We start from the raw sequence: 15,393 nt of genomic DNA, 5'->3' as shown, positions 1-15,393 counted from the left end.
TGAATTAGCTTAAAATTTTTTTAATTTCTCTGCTTCTGCTTTTAATCCCTAACTTATAATTTTTTCATAATGCAGTTTTGTCAATATTTAAAATAAACAGGGATTTCTAACATATGATTCTTTTCTTCTTATTGTCTATTATATAAAAATATTTGCTGCTTAGTTGTGCAAAAGAAAGTGTATTACTGGCATGTATTTGAAATTTTGTCAAATTGTCTTTCTATATAATTTTATGTTAAGAAATATGAATTTTTATAATAAACAAAGATTTAAAAAAAGCATAAACACATTTTTATCATTATACTTTGCTCTCAAATTTCTATTTTTTAATATTCTAATATAATTATGAAGAATTATTTTTATGACTGCTAAACTTTCCTCTTTAAAATTTTTGACTATTATTTTAGTCATTACATTTTACATATGAAAACTGTATTGCCTTCAATATATTATTTAATTCTTATTGTTTTAGTTTTGTAGATGTTAGTAAATATCCTTCAATAATAACATGAAAGTCTTTTGACTTTGAAACTATTTAAACATTTTTTAATTTTAGCTTGTCCCTCTGGTACTTTTGGAAGGAATTGCAACATGAAATGTTCCTCAAGTCCTTTTGCTGATGAAATGGCATGTAAAGGAGCTTCAATATGTTTACCTCATCCATATGGCTGCTCTTGTGGTGCTGGTTTCAAAGGAATATTTTGCAATGAGAGTATTGATATTTTTTCTTGGATTACTTATTCGTTTCATTTTACAATAAATTTAAAATTTTGAATGATTGATGTATCATTTTTTAAAATTTAATTAATCTGTATAGTAAATAAACAATAGATGGAAAAGTCAATGGCATAATTTGAAGAATATTTATAAATAATTCATTTATTTTAAATTTATGCTTTGTCATTATTATCATTTTATTTTCACAAATTATTAGATAACTACTTTTTTAATTAAAAATTATAAAATCATCACATTCTTATTATGATGTATAATTTAATGTGATTAAGAATTGCTTTTGTTTGAAAAAACTCTTCTACTCTGACTTTTTTTTTTTTTTTATTTCTTTGTTTAATTTGTTAAATCTTCAGTTTCAGCAGAATATGGTAATAAATTTACAAATTTAACAAAATAATTTTCTCCCCTCCAATACTTGCTTTAGTATGAAAACAATTTTATATCAATCTACAAGGTAACTTGTTAATTTGGTAAATGATTTATCATTGAGCAAAAAATGATTTTTAGTGTGGAAAAACCAAGGAAACTTTCCAAAAGATGATTAAGAAATTTCTAGGACTGAATTATATAAATTTAAATGGTGGTAGACTGTGACATTCTATCTATACAAAAATATCTGTAAAATTTATGGAATGTAAAATAAAAATAATTAAATTCAGTATAATTACAGAAGTGTTACCCGAGGAGTAAGATTTATTTATAATTTACATCTTACTGTTTAATAATTTAATGAATAGATAAATAATAGATAATTAACAACATCTGCAAATATTGATTCTTTATTGAAGGAATCTAAAAGTATTACTGAGAGAATACTAGATTTACAAATTGTATTTTAATGTGATTAAAGAAAAGGTTGCCAAAAAACAGTTTTTCTATTAACGTGTTATATAAATAATATTTTTATGTTTCTAGAAAATGTGAATAATGTAAAAATATTTATAAAATGCTACTTTTTTAGCTTGTAAACCTGGTACTTTTGGAGCTGGATGCACTGAGACGCGCCAGTGCCATTGTTCTAATGGAAAAGGTTGTGATATTTTTACTGGCTCTTGTGATGGAGAGTGTGCTGATAATTGGTTTGGCAAACATTGTGATAATTGTAAGTATCAATAATCCTTATTACCTTAAATTTCAATTTATCGCTAATATTACAGCCTTTTGTTTTTCATTGCTGGAATATTTTTAAAAACATTTTACATGTTTATTTTGTTATTGTTTTTACTTATTGTTATGTAAATTTACTTATTTGATTTTTTAAATATATGTGTATTAATGATTAACAAACAACTGTTATATTATTTTGTGATTAAATTATTTATAATAATAATTTATAAAACTATTTTACAAAAAGCTTATATAATAAATTGTTACAAAATATTACTTTTCTTTAGTTGTTTAATGGTTTATTAACCTATTTATTAATGATTATGTACTATTTAGTTGCATTAATAATTTTTATGATTTCCTACCTAAAGATTTAGTATTTAAAATGTTTTTGTAAACGTTAAAGTGATTGTTTGGAAATGTTAATCTGGTTATATAAATAAGTTCTTTTATGGTATATTATTTCAAGAAAATTCAATGGCTCTGAATTTTTAAAAAAATCAGATATTACATTTACTTTTTAAGGAAATGCCAGAATTAATATATCCAAAATGAATATTGATTTGAAAACTTCCGTTGTAATAGCAATTTTTTATATTGTAATATGGATGTAAATTTTTATTTCAAACAATTATATTTCATGAAACTAAATAGGAACCATATTCTCCCCTAAACAGTAATCTTTTGTTTATGATTGTACTAAATTTATTGACTTTAAAGCATATTAATTTAAGCATGTTTGAATTAACATGTTTGTTTGTTCTAATCTTTATCTTTATCATAAATAGGTTATATTATGATAAGATATTATGATAAAGATAAATAATCTTTATCTTTATCATAATATCTTTGTCATAAATTTAAAACGAAAATATTTATACATTCAAATATTGAGAATTCTGAATAATGTTAATGCCAGTTACTTAATAAATACATTAATAATTATATTTTATTGATTTTTATATGTTATATTAAAAGAGATAGTTGTATGATATTAGTTATAATTTCTTTAATTTATGAGATCATTAAAGGAATAGGTAGCTTCTGTACAAATTTTATTGTAGAAACCTCTGAGATCATTTTTATTTTTCACTTTGAGAAAATTTGGTATAATAATAGAATTCTTATTCCAAATCTGAATTTTTCCTGTTACTAGATTTGAAATAGCAAAATTTAGGTATCTAATGTTTTTTTTATAAACCACCTTGCCATCATGACGCATTCTGAAAGTCAGTAATTAAATATTTTGTGTATGAATAACATCAAAAAATACAAATGTGAGTAAATTACCAATACCAAATGTTATTACTTGGTATTTATTTAGTATTTTAATTTAGTTTTTCAATTAATGAAAAATATATTTTCTAGCTCTATATTAAATTCAGTTGTAAATTTAAAATATATTTTGCTTTTATCTATTATTTTTTTACTTTTATAGATATGGCTGCATTGTCCTTTGATTCACCTTCATCTTCTGCTGTTAATTTAACATGGAAAGCACCATCTGAATTTATTCTACTGTTATTCTTGGTTTATTCTACATTGAATATCAGCATCCTGGGTGGAATCAAGTTTTTTTAGAATTGCTGAAAGGCTTCAGTAGATTGTAATAATATATCTTTTATATTAGATAAATTTGGAGACTTTTCTATTTTTCTTATAGTAGAATAAGATTGAATCTGAATACAGTGCTTTAAATGACAGTAAAGTATAGGAAGTTATTGTGTAAATATCGCTGAAGTAACTGGAAATTATTTTTGTATTCCCTTCTTGGCTTATTTGTTTATTCTTCCTCTCCATATTCATCAAAGATTTAAGTTAGCTATTTTTGCTGATTGGTTTTAATGGAAATAAATGATCTACAAATATAGAAATTTGGTTTTATTTATTAAAAAAAATGTAAATATGTCCCCCCCCCCACATTTTTTTTTTTTTTTTTTTATCTTTTACGTTTCCCTGTACTCGATGTTATGAAAAATATTAGTTAGGGAATTTGTCAGTTTTCTTTATAATACTTATTTATTGTAGTGCAACTTATTAATATTTTAGTTGAAATAAGTGTATTAAAATCAAGTTGTATTTTATTATGAGATATTTTTTTTCTATGTTTTCCTTTATGACTTTTGTATCAAAGATCAGTATTTTGTATCTTAAAGCTAATAAATAGTGCATTTTATTAAAAAAAATGTTTGATATTCATTCTTTCTTTAAATATACATTATATTTCTTTTAAGAGCTTAACATGTTTTGAGAGAAATTATTCTGAATACATAAAGATTAACTTCTTGTATTATCTTAAAAAATGAACAAACACAAAATTTCCTTTATTGCATTAACTTTTATATGATAATAAAATTCTTCTTTGAGATTCTGAAATATGTTATAATCATTGATTCATCAATCAGTCATTAAAATTGATTATGAAATTAATCATTTCTTAATCAATTTTATTATGGAGTTTTAATGTAACTGATAATTGTGGCAAATACATAATCATTTTAGTGCAATGATATAGTTAAGGTAACAATTTCCCAGGGTATAATTTAATTTTCACTCATTAACTGTGATTTAGTAAATATAGATAGCACTGGGCATGGCATTATTTTTTGATCCCACTTTGTAATAGATCATTAAATAAAAAATGCAAGAACATTAATGCTGTGTTCCAATAACATTCCATAAGAGACTGGTGGGAGTACTGAAAATATCAATACTCTTTCTTGTCTCCCTCTCTCTGTTGTTGCAGCATTAATGCAATCCTAAATGAAGAATCATAAATTGTAAAATTTATGGAACCACCTAAAAAAGCATCACTATCAAGTTTTCCATCTTAACTAATAAAGGAGTGTGTGTATATATATATATATACACACACATATATACATGTTAACACAATTCAGAACATACTAGTAGAGCTACCAAACTATAACTTAAAGCTAAGTTATTAGTATTTAGCATGTGCACTATGACTTCATATTTTTGTCCTGTCAAATGAGCATTGCTTTTAATGCAAAATTAAATTAGTATTGATTTTTCAAAAGACCTTGATACAACAGAACAACCTTTATGTACATTATATATACTAACAAACTGGATTTTTTTTTTAAAAATCAGTTAGCATAAGAAATCTGAGTTTACCATAAAAATAGTCATGTTCGTATGGTAACATACATAAAGAAATAGTTACAGTCTTTAAAAATCCAACCTGTGATACCAGTAAGTTGGCATAATTTTTGGTGATAAACCACTACATACAATCCCAAAAAATATGTATTGCAACTTTTCACCATTTACCTTATTAAGGTATTAAACATTTTCTGAAGAGTAAATTAAAACTATACTATATCCAGATCTGTAAAACATTATTTTTTTTTTCATTTTTATTCCAGTATTAATATTTATTACAAATAATTCATGAATTTTGTCATTTCTTTTTATCATTGATTTTCCTAGTGTTTTGATTTTAATAAATTGCCTTGATTCTTTGTTCTGACATTAAATGTCAGAAAGGTAATGTAATAACCCTAGCACACTATATTGTAAGATTTGGGAAAACAGTATCGATTTACAATATTGAAATAGAGTAAAATTTAAGACTTTTGTTATAGTAATCAATATTAGGGCCCAACATCATATAATATTATTTTCCAGTACTCAATAAATTAGTTCCAATGCTATAAATATTTAGAAAATTAATTTTTTCCATTAAATTATGAAAAAATAAGTTTTTATTATATTTTAGAATTATTTTTCAACTGTGTTTTTCTAATTTCTCTTACCTTGAAGTTGGAATCTGGGATCTTATCTGTGATATCTTATCCTTGATGGCAAGAGACCCTATAGTTATGAGGATTATGGTAATTGTGTATTTGGTTTGACAGGAATATTGTATACTTCATCTTATTTTGGATTGTCTTTTTAATTTAATAAACTTTATACAGTTTCAAGTGAGAAAAGTGGTCTGAAATCAAGAATGAAGCAATTTCACTCATGAATAAAATTTCTTATCAAAATAAATTATGGAAGTAAGTCTCAAAATTAAAAGCTTTTAATATACAATATTTAAAAAAAAACACCTTGTTTTTATGAATCTATTTGCCATTTTTTAATTTATAAAAATTAAAATTTTAATATTAAGAAAAAGTAAAAATGATGTTTCCTATGAAACTTGTTTTCTCACAACAGTTGGCATGTTCTAATTATAATAAAAACCAAGTGAAGAATTTTTAATTTTTTTATATTTAAATGTAATAAATTATTTTTATTTTACTTCTTTTAATTTCCTTTATTTACTTTTCTTCCATTTTCTAACATTAATTTTACTTCAAATAAATAAATTTTTAATGAAAAATTGCTTTACATAATTTTGATATAAAATCTCAAGCTACTAAACTATAACTCATATTTCTGCTCCAGAATTTTACTGTATCAATTAATGCTTTTAAAAATTTCAGAATCTTTTAAATATTATTACATATTGTACAATATTATTTATATAGTATTCGGCATTCTTCTAAAGGTACAATATTATGGTAATACTGAGGAATGTTAACCACTAACAGTTTTCGAAGTAAATACATTATAGTTTTTCACTTAAACCCCTGGTTTAGAACCGCAAGGGTTTTTTTTTTTTTTTTTTTTTTTTTATCCCCGAATTAGAATGACTGAAGGAGAATTTCATTTTTTACTTTAAAGTAAATGTAAATTACAGGGGTGTAAAGCAGTTTCGAAAAATACATACACAAACAGAAAAATGATGTAGAAAAGGATAATATATTTCTAACAATAAGAAACTGTTATTTATTTCCTCTCAATTTGTTTTAGTGCCTGTTTTTCCAACCACCCCAATGTACTGTTTTTTAATTTGTTTTTATGAAGAAAAATATTTTTTCTGTAATATTGAATATAAACTGTCAATTATTTAATACCTTCAATTTGTAGGATTTAACACTAGGTTTACCAAGAAGTCATTTTGGCCCCTCTAAGAAAACTTTCCGTTAATTTTTTTCAAGAAAATTATTGCCATATTTTATGAGAATATTTTAATTAATTTGTACTTACATTTATAAGATTTATAATCGCAAATATTATCTTTTTCTTTTTTTAGTTTCGGAGGAATGTATAAAGTATATCTACTTTTACCGGTTAACCATTCTAATAAATATTGTTGAGAATACATAAATTTATATTTAAATATGTAACGGTTTGATAGGAAAGCAGACAAATATAGGTATAAATATAAAAATAAGTATGTATTAGTAAAATGTGTATATATAAGAAGCAAGAAGACGAAGCCGAAAGTCAGTCAGTACCAGCTCAGGTGTACTCGTCATCCGACCGCGATTCAAAATTACGAGATCCATCCCAAAAGAAGCCGTAGTATTGCAACAATGGGACGTTAATATAACTAAATGAAACTAAACTATTAAAGTACCAAAAATAATTTTAAGTCTAATTAATTCTATTCAAACTTTTGTTACCAAATCTTATTAACCCTAAAAACAAATCTAATTAATTTTTTTTACTTCTCTCAACCCAGTGGCTCTAAGCAATTTCTTAGTTTGTCTAATCAGAAAGCCAACATTCCAAAAACTTAGAAAGAATAGATACATTTTATTTTATAAAAATTAAAAAAAAATGATTTTCCAATAAAATAGTTTTTATAAGTTTCTTTAATACTTTTCATCTGACCTGGTTTGTTAACCAAATGTCCGATTATGAAGTTATTACTTAGTTACAGTGAGCCACCGATGTGTATTTCTTATCTGCAACTGTAAAACACATCTGCCTTTTTAAAAAGGGAATTTTTCTTAGGTCGCTATTTATTCTGAAATCGGACATTTGAATAAAACGAAAAAGTAATTCCGTGTCGATTTATATTACAAAATTTCGCATAAAACCGTCTCCACAATTAAGACATTGCTAATAAATAAAAGTTTAAGTAATTAAGAATTTTAAGTCTTTCAAAGTCTCATAAGCGTAAGATTAATCGAATCAATTGTTCTGACCTTACATAAAAGTTTAAAAATAAGATTTTGCTGACATAATAGAAAAATACTGATGAGACTGGTCCTCAACGAAAGCAAAATTTCGATTTTTCAAACGATCGTTATAAAAAAACAAACATTCACTTCAACTTATAACCAATTGTCAGTACAAACATTTTTTGAAAACAGACGATTTTTCTCTCTCGATTTAGTGCGAATTGTGCAATAGCTGAAAGTTCGATTTTTGCACCTGCTTTTCAAATGAAATCTACTTTTTGGATGGGATGAAAAGTTTGCTTTATGATTTGTAAACATGTCAATGGTGTCGCACTTTTTTTAAAAATATTTTTGTTATTCTTTTCTGAGCCGAGCAGTGTTAAACCGTGAGTGTATGCTATTAGCAGCTGTAGTTTTCTAAATTTAATGCAACTACAAAATTCTCTTTCGATTTTGGTTATAGTGATATATTCAATAAGTTTAAGGCACTTACGTCAGAAAAAAAATTTAAAAAAACCTTTAAATGAATGGAGCCATGAGAATTATATCTCACTGGGCTCATTTTTACTTTCTTGCATACGGAATATAATAAAAAAAATACTGTAATAAAAAAAAATCGAATTCGAAATTGTGACGGATCTCTACATTGTAAACTTCTCCGAGTAAATAATAATAATAAATTAGAATTGAATTATATCTATTTACTGTTATCTGCATACGAACACGACAACTCAGAAATCCTTTGTGCTAGGCAGATGAAATGTAGTATATGGACTTTATGCTAAATATATAAATTTCTAGCAAACTTAAAAAAAAAAAATACTTTATAGGAAGCTTGTCTGTCCTGCTGTTTGAATTGCAAGTAAACATGATAATTAGAAAAGTTAAAGAGCTAGATAGATAAAATTTGGTATTGAAGATCCTTATCAAATTTGGAATCAATACAGTCTAGAGGTTACTCATCTGTCGACCTGTACTTTGTATGCATGTAAACACAGTAACTCAAAACTGCATTGACTTATACAGAGGAAATTTCGTATGTGATCTTGTGACTCCAACTGTAGTAGTTTTAAGTCAAATTTTGTTTCAATCAATCTGAAAAATGGTGTCCACAATTCATATTTGATTTTCCGGTACTTGTATTTACCAATGGCCACAATTAATTGTTAAAGATCGCATGGTAGAAGAACGATATTTTATAACTATTACTGCCAATGCATGCAATTAATACAGAAGTACTGATTAAATGCATGTGATCTCATCCATGTGACACAGAAAATAAAAATTTGAGTACTCTCGGGATTTATACGGCATTGGCCAAAGCATACATTTTTATGTGGAAGAAGGGGGATAATATCTTTGTAGAGTATACGATAGGAACTTTTTGGGAGACCATCCCACTGGTTCATTTTTAAGCAGATTTCATTGTAAAGAAACATTTAGTAATGATTAATTGTGAGAAGTTTTCTTTCATAATTTTTATTACCTACTGCATATTATGTTATTTTAGCGAAAAATCCTTATTCCATAAGATAATTCTGTTTAACATCAGCTATTATAATATATATGAGCTCATGTGATCATTGCTGCAAATGAATTAAAGTACTAGATTTTTCATTACACCTCAGTTTAAACTTTTTATCCTTATTTCTGGTTTTTTCGGTTGAAGTTAAAAAAAAAAATTAGAACTGAAAATGAATTTTATGTGGGACCTGAAAATGAAATGAACTTGCAATCAAAAATCTGAATAAAAATGATTAAAACTAATAAAATAAAAGTCTTTTATTGCAAAGTATCGTCTTCTTTTTATTGAATCTTTGACCTTGAAAGATATTTTATAAAAAGTACAGCTTTGTGTTGCAGAAGGATTTATTTTATACGAGATAATAATTTATCGTAGTTCTCTTATATTGTCATCCATTTTGAATCCCCGTGGAAGTTATTTTAAGTTGAAATAATTTTAAGCTGTGATCAGATGAGTCTGTAATATTTTTCCAAATTGTCATTTCATACTAAAGAGATGCGCTTGTTCTTTTACGTATTTAAAGTGCTCAAGATTAGTGGCGGATTCCTGTATTTTATGGTCTCAGCCAATGAGACTGTTCTTTTAATAATACCGGTTAATATTTTAATAATGGACCCATTTAGCTCAATTTTTTAACTTAACTAATAAATTTAAAAAATAATAATAGTTCATTTTTTATTTTAGTAACTTTGTAAAAATATATTTATACAGTCAAAGTGATAAATCTATGATTGTTGCTTATAGCACTTGTCATAGTCGAGTTTAGTTTTAAAGTCTCTTGTTTTAGTAGCGCCATCTAGGGCCAAGAGTACGTCTTAGCTAGTCATACGCCACAGCCCTTTTCAAGGGGCGGACTTCATTCATACATTTTCATTTACAGATCGTAATTTAGACCTGAATCAGAGAGCGATCACCTCTAATCCAGTGCCCATAGTAATATTGTCGACTTGGAGGACTTTGTGGCTACGACAGATTTATACGTGCACCAACCACCATGTACATGGAGTCTTCGGCCGGTGGGGTTCGAACTCGCAATCCAAGAGATTCGAATCCAACGCCCTACCAAACAGGCAATCCCGGATCTAGTGATAAACCTATTAACCCCTTTCACTTGTTAATATTAATAATAAGCAGTTAGTCACGTTAAATATGCAATTCAAAGGTTTTTATTTATTCACTTTTCGAAATATGTATATCAAGATAAGAAGCGGTTGAGGTATTGAAACTCTTGAAAAATTGACCATAGTTATTAGTTAATGATTTTCTTACCAATAAATGTACATATTAAATTCTTAAGAAAAATTATAAAGAAATAGTAAATGCTATATAGCATTTTAATTATAACATTAAAATTTAATTCCTATCAAATGAAAAAAATATAACCAGTGAATAAAAAATTAATATTCCAAAATATCATAAATAGTAATTTCATATGCTTTAATTAATGCTTCTAATAATTTAATGTCTGCTGTCCTAATATTTTATAATTAAGAAAGTTTATATTTCAGACAGCTTTATTTACTCACCTTATAGTTTTTCTAATTGATTTGCCAATGGTGTCTCCCAAACAGTTCAAATGGCAATGATGGCACTTCAATGCTTTCGATGTTTGTGCAGCAAAACTATTTGAAAATGCTTGATCCTTGGCATTCTGTTGAACCTCTTGACAACGAATTTACTTCACTTCTTTATTAGATTACATCTTATTTGGGATATATTGTTATCTTAATATATACAATAATATAAAAGGCATTTGAGGTATTAAAGCAGTTTTCGATGATTTTTGCATATTAAATTACTTAATGATTTCACTTATTTTGTAGATTTAAAATTAAAATTGGATTCATTTGATGCACCTGGGAGATATGTCATTGTATAAGAAGGGATTAACATGAATCAGACGAGCATACAGACGAATGTTTGAAAGAATCAGTTTTCAAATGAAGAATCTTTCGAAGTTGAAACTGGCATTTACTACTATGCCAACATGACCATCGAACGAATGATTCATTACCTTCTTCGCCATTTTCACCTATATCTTCCATATTTTATTTTAATTTAACATAAAAAATTTAGCATTATTGTTTAATATTTTTTTAAGTTATTTTCTACACATGTTGAAATCGCTTTTCAGCAAGTTAGCATGTTTCTTTTGGGTTTGAAGCAAAGTGTCAATGGGGTAACTATTTTCAATTCCCATGTTTTCTGGGTGGTTGCCTTGTAATAATTTTAAGAAGAAGAGAACTATGAAGGATTTTAATCCCTCTCTTTGTATTAACTTTTAATTTGGAAGTTCTTCAAGTAGATGACGCAGTCTGTCCTCGGTAAAGTCTCAATAACTGTGAGAAATATTTTAAATCTTGGTTTCCACGTTGAATCTCCGTTATTTTATAAGGAATCGTATTACCCATAGTAACAAGGTAAGATGTTTTTCTTGTATTGTTTTAGTAAATTTTGTAATAGTTTGCAAAGGAAATTCATTTTGGTTTTGATTTATTAAAATATTTGATAACAATAAAGTTCTTTTTAATGAACAATGTTATTAGTATTAGTTTGTTACATTTTTGAATTGTATATCTTTTCAGAAAATTAAACGAATTTTCTTCCCAGTTGATGTATTCATATCTATTATTTACTTGAATTCTAAGTCATACAATTTCTTATTATCTTCTACCGTTTCGAATATTTCTTGTCTTATAATGTGCGAAGTTGCAGAAATAAAAACAAATCTTTAAAGAGCTCAAAATTATTAAAACATGAACGCAGTTGTCAGTATCGTGAAGAAATTATATTCGAAAATTGACTGCATAGTCGTCAATGCGGAGCCAGTTTGTCACACTGCAAGTTGCAAACTGCCAGTTTTTGCAATATTTTCAGGATAATTTTATTTCTTGCTTTCATCTAATTTATTAGTGTCATCTAACCAAGCATATTCAAATTATAATTCAAGCATCTAAAATTGAATATTATTTAATTTCAAATAATTTTTAGTTCTTCGTTTTCAGATTTCCACCTTTTTGTGTTTGTGTGTTTGGCTGATAGCCAGGAAATCAATAGCCAGGAAAAACTTTGGAGGTGAGTATTTAAAAGGTTTCAAACATTCTGTAATTTCTTAAAGCAACTATTTATTTTTTCGTTGAAATTTGAATTTTTTTACATTAAGACTTCTGTCCTAAATGATACCTTTAATTTCAAATTTTTCTTATTTTAATGTTACTTAAAATGCATGTAAAATATAATTAAAATTAACAAAAAAAAATTTTTTTAAAGGAAACTTGGCCCTCTGAAATTTTTTTACTAAGGTCCGTTACAGAGTTTGATCCATGCATCAGGGAATTATTGCATTCATAGAGCCAAAAGCTGACAGTCAATCAACTTTGGAAACCTGATAAAAGAAGTCGGCTCACTTGAAAAAGGTTGCAACATTTGGAAGACAAGGTAAACAAAAAAGTCTATTAACTGCATTATAAGGTATTTAGTTTGGAAAAATTTCATTGATTCTGCAAACAGATTTATCTGATTTAATTAAGTCGTCATAGTAACTAAATCGTTTTACTCATTCTATGTAGATGCATTTTAATATTTTGCATCCATATGTATGAAAATGTTCTATATTTCATACTTCTAATCCCAATTATTTTCCAATCTTTCTTTAACTTATTTATCGTGTAGAAGAGGTCATCTATCATTTGATTTATATTTATGAGTTGCAAGCCAGTCGATGAATTTTATTTAGCTCTTCGGTTTACAGTTGTTGCATTCAGTTTTTCTTGGGCAAATTTCTTGCGCAATGATTTCGTTCAAAATTTTACAAAGATACCAATCTTGTCCAAAGAGTATGCAGCAAATTTCATCTTAGCTCGAAGCTTTTTTTAAATATTATGACATCGTAAAAATTTGCTTTTCGGACTTTGGGAGTTTTAAAACTTGACAATCTTTCAAAATATCGGTTGAATTTTTCTCTATCATTGCAATACTTTGTATACTTCGTAAATTAGTAAAAACACCGTTTGAAGCATTTAGTTCGAAATATCCCGGCAATTATAATTTATGCTTCATTTGTTTCTTTATTTGGCTTGATTGGAGTAGTTATTGAAATCTGTCGTAACATCACGTTTTTTACAGAACGAGCATTACAATAATTCTTTACATCTCTAACTTTTTTCCAAAGAATTATTTTTACAAAGTCCAGTTTTATATAATGCGTCACACAATTTATGAACTGCATACCCGCTTCCAACTATTGGCAATTACCTAATTAAGGTATAATGTAATCTATCAAATCTTCAGCAAATTTCACTGTTTCAGAATTACCAGAATATTACCGTTTAATTGTTTTTTCCTTTGGAAAAGAAAATCCGGTATGTGTTTCTGGCATCATTTCATTGATCTATTGGATCCCAAATTCGTTACAAAGGATAATTTGGATTTCAAAAATAGACCGGATTTAACGAGTTTCATTTCTGTGTAATCGCATTTGTATGTGAAAGCATAGTCTTCAACTTTTGACAAGAATCATCTATAAATCTGATAAAACATGAGAAATTTCATCTATTTAGCTTTTTCTATTTACCGGTTAACGAGGATTTGGGTGGATAGGATTCCTTTAAGATGCATTCATTTGAGATTGAAGTTAAATATACGATTTTGATATAGAGAACCACATCAGTTTTCTATCTTCTAAAGCCTCGTTCCGATGGCCTCGAGTCCGAAGCATTTTTTCACCTTTTCCCCCTCACTTGTAATTTTTACGGAATTTTTTGTCTCCATTTTACTACAGTTTGCTTCTTCCGATCGAAGTCCACAGGCGAGAGAGATCCTACAGTGGGTCAGATGGGAGATTTACAATCATAACCATAAAAACAGCGGCCGTCGGAACGTGGCTTTAGGGGAACTCGCTCCATTTTCGATTCATTGTGCTTATAGATGGACGTAGTTCTAAATACGATGTTTTTAGAGTAAAGATAGTTTAAAAATTTATATATTCACTGAAATCTCGACGAATTTATTTGATTACTGCACTTTGTGCGGAAGGTAAAATGTCTACTTTGCATATTGCTTTCATCGTCATAGAAATCTTTGGCATACGACTCCCTTTAACCATATAAATTAGTTTCCTCTGAGAAATCAACCTTAATTTTCCAAATTTAATATTCTTTAATTATAATTTTAATATAAATCTTAAAAATATTTAGCATTTAAAGCATTTGTATAGTTAAGATTGATGAACCTTTTGTGAAAGTCAATGTGTAATCTTTTTTTAAGGTGAATATTTTTTTATAATTTCTTATTCATTTAACAATCGTTTTTAGGTAAAATAAAAAAATCTTTACTAAAAATGCGGATAAATTCATTCATCTTAAAATTTCATTAGAAATTTTGCGCCTCTCCAGTCAAGCTATTTCTTTCAAAAATGAGTTAAAATCTGTACTCCATTCCCAATAAAAATTGATTATCAGTTCCTTAGAATCCTTGATCAATTAGTCTGATTTATAAATTGATCAAAATTGAAATTTTAATAAAAATAAGATGCATAAAATTTGGAAAATGTTTACATTAAAGATAATTCTGAATACCTGGATGTTCTTCCGAAATTGCAGAGGAGAAAAATAAAATATTTCCTTATTTTACAATTAACAAGCTTAAACTTGCATAATATGCTGTTAAGAGAGCGTTGGTCGTTTTTAGACATGCTTAGTAAAACAAAATAAACAAAAACCCTCAAGACTCGAAATTTCGGTATTGAAATTGGTATACAAGTATAAAAAAGAATATAGCAGTAAATTATTAAAATCTTGATTTCCATTTTAAAAGATTTTAAATTTGCAAATAACTCTTAACAGGATTAAGTATTGTGTCGATTAGAATATGCTCGGTTTTTTTTAGTAATTTCCATTGACATCACTTTTCTGAAAAACCAATAATATAAAATTTGATGTGTGTTTACCCACTGTACATCAACTAAAAACAATATTCAAATTTCAGCTTTCCTTAATTTTAAATGGTGACAGTTATTTATGATTGTGACAAAATAATTTAAGG

The 15,393-nt window shown here is 26.8% G+C and overlaps 1 protein-coding gene across 2 annotated transcripts in view; it reads left to right on the top strand.

The window, feature by feature from the left end:
- Positions 1-3,769, top strand: part of LOC129961915 (tyrosine-protein kinase receptor Tie-1-like) — a 28,937-nt gene extending 25,168 nt beyond the window's left edge. Inside the window, exons 10-12 of one of the 2 annotated variants that reach the window (XM_056075550.1) lie at positions 557-712; positions 1,697-1,837; positions 3,281-3,769. In XM_056075550.1, coding sequence (XP_055931525.1) covers positions 557-712; positions 1,697-1,837; positions 3,281-3,423 — 440 coding nt within the window. In that variant the 3' untranslated portion in view covers positions 3,424-3,769. The remainder of the gene's footprint in view (positions 1-556; positions 713-1,696; positions 1,838-3,280) is intronic. The other variant, XM_056075551.1, reaches the window with a different exon arrangement.
- The last annotated feature ends 11,624 nt before the right edge of the window (positions 3,770-15,393 follow it).

Source organism: Argiope bruennichi, chromosome 2, assembly GCF_947563725.1.
Source record: "Argiope bruennichi chromosome 2, qqArgBrue1.1, whole genome shotgun sequence".
NCBI lineage: Eukaryota > Metazoa > Arthropoda > Arachnida > Araneae > Araneidae > Argiope > Argiope bruennichi.
Note: the sequence above shows the minus strand (reverse complement) of the source record. Positions and strands in the feature narration are given on the sequence as shown.